Here is a 15,276-nt window from a genome sequence, read left to right as displayed (position 1 = left end):
GATTCTCCCTTGCTTTTATAAGTTTACTCAAATTACATCTGATATTATTTTAAATCATCATATTGTCCATGTACTTGTGTTTTCTCACATGCGGATTCTTTGATCAATCTTGACCTGTTCATCTAGCTTTGTTAATGTTTATAATCTTTTGTTTGGTTTTGTTCTGTTTCACTTTCTAGTACACTCATGTAACCTCTCAAGATTTACGAGCATTTTAGTTCATGTTCTATAGTTTTATTCTTTCACTTTAATTTTGGAATAGGACACACATGTTCTATTTCACTTACTATACACATAGACAGTAGGTTATATTTTGTCCCCATAAAAGAGTTCGGCTACATTCTAGAGATTGCAATATGTACTGTTTTATTTGAAGTATGGTTTTTAGTATCTCATTTCCCTCTTTAAATTGGTCTGTTATTCTATTGAAAAGAAATTCTCTCAAAATCACAGAAGGTGCTATGAAACAAATCAGGCATCTCTGTTGAGACAAAGTGGCCAACTTATTAACGTTCAGTGTGATTTCTAAGTGTATCTTAGCTGTTAAATTCAAAGATAAACACATCTGCACAAATACATATATACGTATGTGTTGTAAGAAGCCGCTTGTTTGTTTAACCGGCCACCCAGACTCCCAAAATAATCACACAGAAACTATATTATTTAAATTACTTCTTGGCCAATCACTTAAGTGTATTGCTCGCTAGCTCTTACATCTAGAATTAACCTATCTCCAGTATTTTATATTTTACCACAAAGCTCATGGCCTACCGGCAAGGTTCCAACTTATCTGTCTCTGGCAGCGGTTCCATAGCTTCTTTCTAACTCTGCCCTCTTTCTCCCAGCAGTCAGTTTACTTCCCCTCCCAGTTCTGCCCTACCCTACACAGGCCCAAAACAGCTTCTTTATTAACCAATGGTATTCACAGCAAACAGAGGGGCATCCCACATCACGTGTGTCCATGTCCACTCAACTAAACTAACTGTATCATGTTTCTTTATTTTTTATTATCATTTGTTTTTGCTTAAAATATCAATTAATAATTAATGGAAGTTTATATTAAGACATTTTTCCCTATGAGTATGGTTTTATCAGTCATTTCTCATTTTTGTTCTTATTGTTGTTTCTGGTTTGGGGGGATTCCTCCCCAAATTTTGTTTCACTTACCTGGAGGCTGGGAAGTTCATATAAATGTGGAATTATTGTAACTGCTGATAATTTCTGCTTTAAATTTTATCCAGCTGGCCACAGAATTATAGCAGTAGTCTCTTCTCCTTTAGAGAACTCATTATATTGATTATGGTAGGAAATGTGCTTGACTTATTTCTAAATCTTTATGCTTTCTGTCACCTTTGCTTTGCTTCTCCTTTTGAGTCTTTGGTGAGATTTTTACTGAATTTTTCCATTTTTGCCATCAGTATTTTCTCTCTGTTGTCATACATTTTCATTTCTTATTTACATAATTATTCCAAAAATATTCTAACATTTACCCCAGACAAAGAAAAATGAACTGAGTTTTGCATTTTTAAGGCATCATCTAAGAAAATGAAGAATAACTCTGACCTATCTCTGATGAGGAGAGGCCTAAGAGGGCCAGCAAGGAGTCAGAGGAATGAGTGTAAAAAGGAGAAGGCAGGTCCAAGATGGGTCCAAGAGGTTTTATGCTATTGATGGGAAGCTCCCAGACCTGAAACAGCAGATTCGGTAAGGATGACAGTTTTTAGGAAAGGCTGTCTGTAAGGAGTGCTGATGCTTCTGAGAGGAAAATGAGTCTATTCCTTCCAAAGAATCACCATATACTCCTTTGAGAAGACACAATGACATGTACAGACAGACATCAAAACCAAAATTCCCACAAGCCATGTCTGAAAACCCAAAGGCACAGAGGGTAAAGTCTATTTGTGGGTCCTCTTCATTTTCTGACTTTTTTTAAAAATTTATTTATTTATTAAAGATTTCTGCCTCCTCCCCGCCACAGCCTCCCATTTCCCTCCCCCTCCTCCGATCAAGTCCCCCTCCCTCATCAGCCCTAAGAGCAATCAGGGTTCCCTGCCCTGTGGGAAGTCCAAGGACCACCCACCTCCATCCAGGTCTAGTAAGGTGAGCATCCAAACTGCCTAGGCTCCCACAAAGCCAGTACGTGCAGTAGGATCAAAAACCCATTGCCATTGTTCTTGAGTTCTCAGTAGTTCGGGCAGTGGTGGCGCACGCCTTTAATCCCAGCACTCTGGAGGCAGAGACAGGTGGATCTCTTTGAGTTCGAGGCCAGCCTGGTCTAGAAGCGCTAGTTCCAGGACAGGAACCAAAAGCTATGGAGAAACCCTGTCTCAAAAAATAATAAATAAATAAATAAATAGATAGATAAATAAATAAATAAATAAATAATAAAAAGCATTTTCTGACTTTTAAAGCCTCAAAAAAGACTCCTGAAAATCAAGCACAGCACCAAGCAGCTGCCAGTCTGCAAAGCCATGGGGAAGATTTAATGAATGCTTATGAACTGACGTGAGTAAGACTGCCATTTTGCTACAAGTCCTTGGTGGGGAGGAGTAAGAAAATTAGGAGTTCATGGCTTTGCTTCATTCTACTGCCCCAACTTTAAGAATGCAGTCATACGAAGTGAGATTAGCCCCAGCATCCCGGTGACACTGCGGCTTTGCTGGAGTGAGAACTCCGCGTGCATGAAGGCTGGGTACTCACCCTTGCACTGCTGTGCCACCACCAACCAACACCCTCAGTTTTTCAGGATCTATATAAAAAATCTGCCTTGCATTCAGAAACCATTCTTGCCTCAGAGACTAAAATCGTAGGCAATATCCCCCATTATCAAAATATGCTGAGCTCTTTAGTCTTTCAAGGAACTGTGTTCATTTTTTTCAATATTACTGTGAAGATTTTAATGAGCTAAAGTGTTTTTGCCCAAAATTCTCCAGCTGGTGGCACGAGTTCCAGAACAGATGCTGACATTTTACATGTAGATGGGTCCTCAATGAAGGAACGCTTGATTAAAAAGGGGGATTTAAGAGATTTTAGAAAATTCCATTTTTACCTCCAAAATACCAAATATTTGCTTTATTTTCATTAGTAGCCTAGGGTCTTTTTGTTTCACTATTTCTAAATGTTATAGAGACCTTTAAAATTACTAAACTGTGGACACTTACACATGTGTAAAATGCTATCATCTTTCTCTAAATACATACATAATTATAATGAACAAATATAAAATTTAGGAATTTGAAAATAATGAACAGATTTTAACTGGCAGATAGGGACTTATGATCAAAGGGCCAGTTCATACAGCTGCAATTTTATGTAGGTGTGGCAGAGTTTAAACAAAAACAGCCTTTTTCTTTGAAAACAAAAGCTATTGCTTCTTGGACTCTAGTCAACTTCTTAATTGTAGGGACAGAAAAACCAGGTGAGCACCTCAAGAATCAGGAGATTGGGGTCCAAGTTGGTGTTCTGTTCCATGGCAGCCTGGCACTCCTCTCTTTTCTTGTCTACTTTCATTATTGCTCAGTCCCAATTTAAAGACTCTAGAAGGCGATTTACCCATGCCACTGTAACTTTACTATTATTTTTCTTTACAATATTTCATGATGGACAAGCATATCAGAGGCTGGTAAAATACCAAAAATGTGTCTGATGACAGAAAACTGATGAACTGTTTCTAAAAATCAAATTTAGTGTAGGGGAACAATGTTCAATTCACACCTACAACTGTAATTAAAAGCATTTCCTGTAAGAGACATTGGGATGTAGGTCAGTGATAAATACATTAAATAAAAGAGATATGAAATTATATTATATATGATAAATTTAAAGTTAAACTTTAATTGATGCTTTTAGTTAAATAATAATATGAAGGCTTAAAGCATATTTGTTCATTGATTTGGGCTATTTACTGAGGGCATCTCTTACCTACACTGTCCAGGAAGTCAGGAGGACTCTGTGTACATAAAAGACAATCTGTCTTCCCATCTGGAGCTCATAATCCATCAGAGGAAGACACTGGCCCCTCCCTCCCAAAGAAAGACACTGGCTGTTTCTTATCAAATCTTAGTTAAACCTTATATGAACCTGGTGAGGAATGACCATTAAAGTTTGGCTTTATCTTTTGGGGTCCTAATTAGTGACGGAATTTTTAAACCTTCTCTAATTTTAAAAGTTTTAGTTTTGCTTAGGTTGAACTATTGATACTTTGAGTTAGCTTTTTGTTGCTTGCTTTCCTTTCTCATTTGAGAAACCCTCTCTACCCCAAGATCATAGAGTTTTTTCTTCCTCTCTCTATTTTTTAGAAGACATTTTCTTCCAAGTGTTTTTAAAGTTTCCTTTTCATACTTAAAAATTCTATACTTTCGGAACTGACTTCAAACATGGTGTGAGATAGGGACTCTATTTCTTTAGCCCCACCATACATAAATATTTGTCACACAGGGACCCATTTAATAGTGCATTTTCCCCTACTAGGTGTGGAAGAGCCTCCATCACATACCACGATTCCATGCCTGTGAAGAATTAGTTCTGAACTTTATACCCATTGTTTTTAGTCTATTTATCTATCCCTAAGACTCGAACTTTCATTACATAAACTACATAGCATTTATTACGTTATTTGTGATAATCAGGACGCATCTTTTGTCTTGTTTGCAAATTGTTAAGAAATCAGTAGCTATGACTCATTCATATTTTTCTGTCACATGTAGATGTGTGGTGTGTATATGTATGTAGGCTTGGTTACATGTATTGAAGCGCCTGTGTGAGTGTGAATACATAGAGAGTGGCCCCTGAAGTAGACATTGATGGTCTTTGTCAATCACTTTCCACTTTACTTATTGAGAAAAAAAATCTCCCACTGAACTCAGAGTTCACCAATTCTAGCTAATCTAGACAGCCAGCTTATCCTGGGGATCCCTCATCCCTATCTCTTAAGTACTGGGATTACAAATGACTACTTGTTATACCTGGTTGGTTTTCATGTGGGTATCCAACTATGGTCTTCATGCTTGCACGACAAGTGCTTTTATTCAATGAGCCATCTCTCCAGCCCCATTCATCTTCTTATTTCTCACAGCATCTAAATAGGTATTTCTAGATGGCAGGTTCCTCTGCTAAATAAGGGATAAGCTCAGCAACAATGCTGTAGAAGCAGAGTCACAGATACATCCCACTTATGAGTTATTCTCTAAGCAGACTTCATGTGTGTATTATTACAATCTTCTTACTTTCTGTACTCTTAATGCTATGGCAGCTGGGACCTTGCAAATTAGAGAGGAACTGTCCCTCCTACTGTTTCTTAACTGTAAAAATACCAAACTCCTCACCAGAGAAAGTATGATGGCTTTTTTCATACGTGAATGAATCAATGTAAGTTCGCTCAAGTCCATCTACTCTTGCCTTTCCTACTCCAGGCCCAGGTCTCAGGCCACTAGACAGTCACATGCTCTGAAGTTCACGGAGGTCACTTACAGCAGTCCACTCACCCTGCCTTGCCTTGCTTTCCCCGGGGAAAAGACAGCAGAGATTGTTGCCCACATTTTCTTTCTCTGCCTCCTGATTGAATCTGGAAGATTCCCTCTATGGCTCTTATGTCCAGAGACAAGTGAAATAAACCTTTCTCCTAATTACTATCATTTTATTTACATGCATTAATATATAGATGATTAAACATAGCCCAAGTACATTTTAGAACAATAAATAATAATAAAATGAGCCATTGTTTTCAGTAACATGAAATGATTTAAACAGCAAGCGAATACGAAAGTAAGCTATTAGCTGGGCCCTGACTTCATTCTAAACAACTGATAGTGGGCAGGTGAGAAACAGCAACACTTTCTGTTGGTTTCCTGCAGTACTGGTGATCAGTTCCAAGGCCTCACACATGCTAGGCAAGTGCTACCTCTGAGCCACATGCCCAAGCCCCATCAGATGACTTTCTGTATCCTAAAAACCCGGCTAACAAGAGTTTCCTTTTTTTTTCCATTTATGCAGAAATTGTTCCCTTAAGAACAGAAAGTTAAGTTCAGAACCGTGATAATCCTTAAGCCTCCTCATATTACAGTTTGTCCTTTCCACAGCTGACAGGATGAACTCTTGAACTCTGTGTACTGATTCTCCATGTTAGTATTTCAAAGAACAAAGTATTTGGAGGAGTTAATCGCAGCATGGTGCATCATACAGAGTTACACAGCTCACTACCCTAAGCAGTCAGATGCATACTCTGAAATGGGATCAAGACTAATCTTTCCCAAGGACAAACAAAAGAGGCACTCATCCAATTTTCTTTCTTTTCAATAAAAATAATTACATCTGGTTCATCTTTAAGAACATTCAAGTGAGATTCATCACTAGATCCATAGAACCATCATGGTGAGATCTCATCTATACTAGACCTACACAAGCTGTTTACTTCATAAATGCATTAACAATTCTCTGGTAATTCAAAGGGTTTTACAACTGTAAAATAATTCAGTGGGGAGGGTTAGGGACTGCACAGCATTGGGGGCCAGTTCCACCTCAGGCACTTACTAGTATTTTCCAGTCAGGTGGCATGATTTCTCTGTGTCTTACAAAATAGAAACAGAGAGATTTAGTCTGTTTGCCATACAAAACTAGAATTCTTAAATCCTATATAAGTTCACAGTATTGGCAGAATTTTACCAATACCATTTATGCTCGTTATATGGCATCTTAATGTTGTAATACAAAGAATTTAAAAAAATAACAGACACTATAGCTAACTTAGGTTTTATATCACAATGAAAATTAAAGTTTACTTGATTAAAAATCATTTTAAATAAAACTTTAGCCTTTATTTTTAGTTTTGAGTGATTTTTAGCATTTAAAATGGGCTTTTATTTCTTATATGCTTCCTGGCTCAAACCCTAAATGCTGGGATTACAGTGGATGCCACCATAACCAGTGAGAATTATTAGATCACTTATTTCTTTAGGTGTGCAGTGTGGGTGGTGCGTGTATATGTGTGGAAGTATAGGTGTCTCGTGCATGCGTCAAGAATCCAGAAGTTGGGTGTCTTCCTATATCAACCTCTACTTTGGTGTTTAAAACTGGGCCTTTTGTTGAGTGGAAAGCTTGCCTTTTCTGCTAGACTGGCTGGCCAGCGAGTTCCCAGGGTCCGTCTGTCTCTGCCTGCAATGCTGAAGTTAAAGGTTTGCACAGTTATATTCAGATTTTGCTTTTGTGCCTCAGTTAATAACTTCTTTATTCAGGAAAAGCAAGTCAAGATCATATTCATATAAACACTGACATTACAGTTCCACGAATAATAATAACTATTATTATTTTAGTGGGGCTAACATTACATTCACTCATGTGGATGCTCTTCTAGACATTAAACTAAGTAGTAGCAGGCCACTGTTGTTTATTTTATAACTATGACCCATTATCACATATGTCAAAATTTTACATTATGTGTATCAAATATTTTATAATACTTAAAAATTAAATAATAAGATAGTCAATCCTCTTGTACTACAAGTATGGCACATATAAGCTAAAAATAGTATTATTTTCTGTCTCCAAAGACCTTGGGATGGGGACCATCACTTCTTAGCATAGGAGATATTAGTTATAAGCAAGGCAGGCTTCCTCTCACATCTGCCTGATTTCAAAATTCATTCCATCCAAGACTCTAAGAATTCACAAGCAATATGAGCAGGTGACCGGAACTGCAACTCCAATGTGGTTGGAAGTGGCATTCCCACTGCGCTGCTGCTAAGGGGTTCAGGTGTCCGAGGCAGGGAACTCTGGCACCTCCTATTTGCAGCAGTAATCCTTCTCACACACAATTACCTGTTAAGTTTGAAGCATCAGCAGGACTCAGTTGTAACCAGTGGCGGGCATCAGAGTCTGGCACAGCATCTGTGGGAGTGTTGAGTTCTGGGTCCTCATCACAAGTCTGCCATGGGCTCATGGGTAGCTCTGTCTCATTGTTGGAGCCCAAAGCTGTGTCACTACCCGTACTTTCACCTGGCACACAGAGCAACCAAAGTTTGAGACTGCAGCTATATGAAGATAAGTTTCAAAATTATCTCCATGTAAGTAACAACACGTGCACAGCTGACAGGCTTTGCTCAGAGGTTTGGGCAGAACCTCAAGAACTTGTTTGGGGTTCAGTAATGTCCCCGTTGAACACTTATTTAATAAAAATACATCTTCCAAGGACTGGGCATTAAAAGGCTTCATAATGCAGCAATCTTATCAATGTCTTTCTTCAATTATTCCTTGTGTTTCAAAGTTACACCAAGTCCCAGGTCCTATCAAGATCCACCCACGACATGAGGAGATAAACAGGAGGAATATGGTGGTAACTGACTTCACAGCATTGAAAATTTACTCTGCTATTGCAAACCCCATGTTTAGACGTAACCCAGGCTGAATCACGCTGGCAGATTCTGGAGCGAGGTGTCCTACTACTACAGATCTGCAGCACCGGAAATTTTATCCTTTAAACACTAGAAGTGCTAATTTGTCACAAGGTAATCATGCAGAGATTTAAAGACTTAAGTAGTTATTTAATTGTGCACAAGACAATCTAGACCATTCTGCTGCTTGACAGTAGAGCTGCTTGCCTGACAGTTCTACTCCCTAACAATGCTGACAGCCCCTTAGCTGCACTGTCTCTACTGCTGTCCTCTAGCTATTTGCAAGAACTGAGAATTGTCTTAATAAGCAGATGATCCATCTGCTGGGTCTCACAGCACATCCTCCCCAGAGCTACAGGCAACAGAGAGGAAGGTAGTGTGTGGGGGGAGCTGCAGTACACACCATTGAGAGCCAGCCGGGTGTACAGCACACCATCGAGGGCCAGCCGGGTGTACAGCACACCATCGAGGGCCAGCCGGGCGTACACCACACCACTGAGGGCCAGTCCAGGTGTGTAGCACACCATCGAGGGCCAGCCGGGTGTACAGCACACCATTGAGGGCCAGTCCAGGTGTGTAGCACACCATCGAGGGCCAGCCGGGTGTACAGCACACCATCGAGGGCCAGCCGGGTGTACAGCACACCATCGAGGGCCAGCCGGGTGTACAGCACACCACTGAGGGCCAGTCCAGGTGTGTAGCACACCATCGAGGGCCAGCCGGGTGTACAGCACACCATTGAGGGCCAGTCCAGGTGTGTAGCACACCATCGAGGGCCAGCCGGGTGTACAGCACACCATTGAGGGCCAGTCCAGGTGTGTAGCACACCATCGAGGGCCAGCCGGGTGTACAGCTGGGTGTGCAGGGGCTCCCACTCTGCCACACTGACAAGGAGGAAACCTGACCTCTAAGTACAAAAGAACAAGAGCACAGGGTCCAGGCTTCATAACATATGATAACATCTCAGGATTCCAGGCAGATTTTATTTTCACATGCTTGCCCAATGACTTCAATGTACCTCTGAAGCTTTGTGCTTCTTCCCTGTGGGGACTTTGTGGGAAAGGTAGCTTTTATTTATGGGTCTGTCTGCTCCCCTAAGTCTCTCTTGTTCCTCTTACCTGGGGAAAAGTCCAGGGATGGAGCGATAGGCCTCTTGGGTGTAGATAATAGACTGAAACTGTTCACTGACTAAATTAACTACATGACTTGTAATTTCCTGGATCAAAAATATTTTCCACAACCACCCCTTCCTTACTGACAAGACAACCACTCCATTTAAAAAAGAAGAAACCACAGCAGGCCCACTCTGCACTAGGCATGAGCAGACCCCATTTCCTGGAACTTACTCTTCTGTCTCTCCCTGCATCTTCCTTGTGTCTGCTGTAAATCATCCTTCAGATCCAGCTCAGCAGGACTGCTGCTCCTTCGAACCAAGATCTTCAGACAAAAAGAAATGCTGCTTTCATTACCGGAAAGGTGAAACTTTTACCTGACTCTTAAGTTCCTAGCCTATTTTTAAACAAAAGAAGCAATAATAGTATCAAAACACTGAACGATGTTTTCCTTTCGAAGAATGCATTCACAAGCATAATTAAGTTATACGTTTCTCAAAATCTGAAACTCCAATTCATATTTTCTACTGACACAGCTGAATGGATATACCAAGAAGGAATGCCAAATCCTGTGGAAGTGGTTTATTTTGAAGTTCTATTTGCTTCTCTAGTCAAGTGTACACACAGTCCCAAAATTCTGCAGGAGGCCTGAGCCCCCTGTGAATGTTTAGGCAGGAAAAGCACATACTCTACCCAGATTTCCAAAGGGCTGCTCAGAACCTTCCTAGTTAATATACTACAGAATCTTCTGAGCACTGGTAAACACCGAGCCTTATGTTAAACACAAAGGATTAAGAACAGGAGGCAACTTGCATCTTCTAGCAGCTTACAGTTTTCTTGGAGGAACAAAACATACACAAACTATACAAAATAAAATAATAATGTTCATAAGTAAAATAGGCAAATAAAGTCTGTGAAAGGTATGTAAAATAAAGTGTTACCTTAATCAGTTGACAGTTACAGGAGAGCGGTTCAAGAAGGCAACAGACATGAAGTGATAGAGGGAAGGCAGGAGGGAACTCAAAGCAGGAAGTACGGACTGGTAATCAGCAAGTTCTATGTGCAGGAAAGGGAGCTGATTATAGCAGGCCATGCAGAACAGCCAGGAGAAGGAAAGAAAGGAGAAACGCAGATTTTGTTAAAGAAGCAGTGGCCAGGGAGCCTGTAACATGAGGTTTAGAACTCTGGACCTAACACTGATTGCATGAGCAACTGTATCTTATGGACAGTAGCTAAGTGTACTTAACCCATAACCAAGACAGTTCCAGCACTTGTGCCTGTGGTGTTTGCTGGAAGAGAGGGCTGCTAATGGAACTGCCAGAGCAGTAAATGAGGAGGGAAGGAAGGAAAGAGAAGAATGCTGCAGTGGAGGACTGCAGCTTCCCACAGGCATGTGCGCAAAAGAAGGTTGTCACAGAACCATGAGAATGACGGTGACAAATGAAGGCAGAGAGAAAAGTAGAAAGGACAAATGTTGAGAATTTTTTATGTCTTTAGGCTGAATAGTAAAAGGCAATGTTCACTAAGGTGGGGGGGGGGAGGCAAAATGATAGGACAGAGAGGATAGTCAGGAATGAGATACAAATTCAAGCTTCAGGATATACAACAAAAAACATACAATCCCCAAAGACCTGAGATTCAGGAGTCATTTAAAGCAATTAAAAAGAAAGGGAGAAAATGTATAATTATAGTTACTTGTCTATAAAGAATCATGAATAAAGTATTTACAAAATTCATGGTATATGAAAAATTACTACACAGCCTTAATAAACAGTGATTTATATCAAATGACCCAAATAAAAATAGGCTCATCTTTCCTTAACTACAAAGTAGAATGTTTTTGCTCCAATGTTGGGGAGACAAGATACCCTCCAAGTGTAGAAACTCATGACACTTCATTTGCACACTGGGGCTCACAGAAAGCAGATCTTCATGATCCCTATGCTGTCCTCTTAGGAAAACAGAGGGAACAGAGCTCAGGGAAATCCAATGACCTATTTAAAGTGAGTGCTATCATTGCTAGTGGCAAAGGACTGAGAAGCAGGACCACAGTGGCACTTCCTGATGCCTTGAAGATGAAAATACAAATGGTGTCCTGAAGAGTCCTCATCAGTTAGACACTCCGGGTTCCCACAGATTCCATTAACCACAAGAGTAACTCACAGGAATCAGCAAACAACTCGGGAACAAAACACCATAAGAGCAGCAAAAAACTCCAGACAGAATTAGACTCCAGAGGTTTGCAGCAAATCAGATAGAGAATGTGGAATTAGGATTTGTGAGCATTTTAAAGGTGTAAAAGATGAAAATAATAAAAATGGCCAAATAACAAGATATACTTAAAAGAATATATTTGAACTTAGAAGTGAAAGTACACTTGTGAGATAAAAAGCAGAACAAAACACCACCTCAACAGAACCTTGAAAGCCCAAACCTCCTCCAAGTAGAGACACAGATCCATAGGAAACTCTGCTTGCATTCTGAAACTCACAGGAAGTACCTCCAAAGCTATCTCCTAATGTCAGATTGACTGAACTGGTGCAAGACAGAGGACACTTTTATTGATGAAACAACCCAGAATATGTCCAAAGGGCCAAGGAGAATGGACAGTGTGAAAGAAACTTAGGAGACACGGAGGGCAGGATAAGCAAGTCTAGCATTATTTCTATCTAGAATTCTGGAACAAAAGAGAAGATTGAATCAAAGTGTGACTATTTGAAGGAATTATTACAAGATTTCTCCAAAAGAACAGAAGAAAAGTAACCACAGATGCACAGACATAGCATATACCAGAATGGGCAAATGCATATGCCAAATTAAATCTATACCTAGCAGTCAAACTTAAAGTCAAGGACAAGGACCAGCAAGAAACAACTAGACAGGATGGAGAGAAGGCATCGTAACAGCACCAAGGAAAGACAAAGAGTACTAGAAAGAAAAACTAACTTCCATTAGAAGAGGCAGAGAGGAGGAGAAGGAAACAAACTGTGGTCGTTAAGATGCCGTGGTTCTGTTCAGAGACAAAACACCTGAGGAGCAAAATCAAGGCTGATATGTCCAGGAAACAGAATATATGACAGAGATGTGACCTTTCAGACAAATAAAGGAAAAACAGATTTAATAAATAAGACCTCAGGCTAGGTGGTGGTCGCACATGCCTTTAATCCCAGCAGTTGGGAGGCAGAGGCAGGTGGATATCTGTGAGTTCGAGGTCAGCCTGGTCTACAAATTTATTTCCAGGACAGCTATGGCTGTTACACAGAGAAACTCTTTCTCAAAAAACCAAAAATAGATAATAGATAGACAGAGAAATGAGACCTCTAACAAGCATTTGGGAGAGGGGTTGGACCATCCCTCCTTCATAATCAAGAGCCACCTCCAGGTGAATAAAAGACTTGAAAGTGTGGAGCAAAAGTGAAGCATTTTGTAGAATAAAAATAAGGGAATACTTTATCCTTTTGTAGCTGGAATGCTTTAATCCATAAAATTCTACCATAATAAAAAATATAAAAAAGAAGGATTTGTATTTACCAAAGACACCAGAGTGAAAAACAGCCACACACAGAGATGTCTGTTACAAACATAATCAAAATAAAATCAGTAGTCAGTGACTATTCAGACTATACAAAGAACTAATACAAGTAAAAGAAAGAAAAGTAAATGACAAAAGCCATCAACTTGCATTTCACAGATGAAATATAAACAATCAACACGAAAACTTTAAACCTTATGAGTAATCTAAGAAATTCAAATAAGATATCCCATTTCCATGTGGTTGGCCTGCAAAAATTTCAAAAGTCTGACAATAGAAAGTGCTGGTGGGACTCTTTACATTGCTGGCAGAGATAAGACAGCTACAAACATTTGGGAAAAGGGCATTATCATGTAGAGAAGAACAATCTTTGTATAATTTATTTGTCTACGGCTAGACAGTCACACAGAGAAACATTTGAACATGGATAAATATTGAGAAAAGTCTGAGAAAGTCCACGGCTATATCTGTCAGAAAACTAAAATACTGGAAAGAATCAACAGAAGAATGGAAAAATAAGTGATATATTCATACTGGAATATCACACAGCAGAGAAAACTCAGATGAATCAAGTACTATATAATACCACGTGGATATTCTACAAACATACAACTGAGTGAAAAAAAACAACAGTACCCACAGAGATTTCAGAAACTGAGTAATATATTGTTTGGAGTCACATACATGTGAATGTATGTAAAACACAGCCAACACCATGCCACTGTGAAGGGAGGCAAAAGCAAAGGACTAAAAAACAAAACAAAACTGGTGGCCAGAGCAACAGAACCAGAACTGTTCTGGGGCCTGGGCAGGAATGGGTTCATCTGGATCTGCTTCATTATGAAAAGCAAGATCTATACAGAAAGGCTGACGCGTGTCTTTCTGAAACCCCAAAACACAGGAACTCAACTCTGCTATCTTCCAAAGAGGTGGGAGCAAGGAAGGAACTCGTCTGTTCTATATATAAGCTTTCTATAAATATATACTGTTTTAAATCACAAACAGAGGTTTATCTGAAAGAATGAGTTATAGGCCATTTCTTCTTTATGTTTTATATTTTGGTTTGTTTTTTTTTAATAAATGTCTTTTTTACAAAATAAAACAAAACCACACAAAATCTTTAGGAATACTGTGTCAGGTAGGGAATCTAAAATGAAGAATTTACAGGCAAGTACACCTGCTCAAAGTGAACTGGACAACATGAGACCAGCCAGTAAATTCTATTTCATGCTAACCCCTCCCCACATTTTTGTAGAATGACTGTATTTTACACAGAAAGCAAGTACAACCTTAAGTGACTTAAAGATCATTTGAACCTATAATCAATCTAAATGGGAAAATATCAAAACTAACAGCAAAAAATTCATTATTATGGTATAATTTATGCTTGGTTATAACAAGAGAGAGATTTTCTCTTGGAAATCTTACTGTTATTCCTTCATGTTCTCGTTTCACATGTTCTTTACTCTCTTGAAGAGACCTGGGTTCTGAAGAGCTCAAATTCTGTGAGTTTTCTACCTTTTGACCTAGAGATAGAAGTAAAAATGATAAAATGAATGTTTCGGAAGGGAACATAGGAGACAAACAGACGGACAGGTAAGCAGGCAGGCAGACTGGCAGAGGCAGACACAGATAGATAAACCATGCATCTAGATATCATAGGTTATACACATGAATTATGGGTCTGCAGCATCTCCAGGCCCAGTCTACACAGAAACCTGGTCTATAGCCCATAGATAGCTTCAGTTGGAGCAAATGGAACACTGTTCACTGTGGCTCATAGGGGCACTTAGTCCACTATGCTGGATAGGGGCATATGACACATCACCCTGGGGAGGTGGCTTGGGGACAGCATCTGACAAAAGATCTGCCTGGGTTGACCTGTGAAGCAACAGGAAGGGAACAACAGGACAGCTCTGGGTTGCCTGAATAGAAAGACTAGCACAAGAAAGCAAAAACAGGTTCAACGATTTAAAAGGGGATACTGCCACATAACCAGCAAAGATTTAAGAAAAGATCATAAAAGCATCTGAAGAACATTCTGCAGCCAATAAATTTGAAAGAAATTAACAAATAGAACCAGTTTCTAGAAAAACATCAAAATCAAATTCAGAAAATCAAAGTAGTATCATAGTCCTTTAATTTAAATTTTTACTTGGCAAATAATGCATGTTTATCTTATATAACATGCTGTTTTGAAATCTATATACATAAATCATCTTAAGCAGCATATGTACTATGACACACA

At 39.5% G+C, this 15,276-nt stretch overlaps 1 protein-coding gene across 4 annotated transcripts in view; it reads right to left on the bottom strand.

The window, feature by feature from the left end:
* Ralgapa2 (Ral GTPase activating protein catalytic subunit alpha 2) overlaps window positions 1–15,276 on the bottom strand; it is a 272,467-nt gene that overhangs the window by 153,255 nt on the left and 103,936 nt on the right. For all 4 annotated transcript variants that reach the window (XR_009057697.1, XM_057780304.1, XM_057780305.1 and 1 more), the window contains 3 exons: window positions 14,457–14,554; window positions 9,731–9,821; window positions 7,813–7,989 (listed from right to left, as the gene is read on the bottom strand). Coding sequence is in view for 3 of the 4 variants with exons in the window: in XM_057780304.1 (XP_057636287.1) it covers window positions 7,813–7,989; window positions 9,731–9,821; window positions 14,457–14,554 (366 nt within the window). In the remaining variant the exon portion in view is untranslated. The remainder of the gene's footprint in view (window positions 1–7,812; window positions 7,990–9,730; window positions 9,822–14,456; window positions 14,555–15,276) is intronic.

This window comes from Chionomys nivalis, chromosome 9 (genome assembly GCF_950005125.1).
Source record: "Chionomys nivalis chromosome 9, mChiNiv1.1, whole genome shotgun sequence".
Taxonomy (NCBI): Eukaryota; Metazoa; Chordata; class Mammalia; order Rodentia; family Cricetidae; genus Chionomys; species Chionomys nivalis.
The sequence above is the reverse complement of the archived record's forward strand: the minus strand, read 5'-3'. Positions and strand labels throughout refer to the sequence as shown.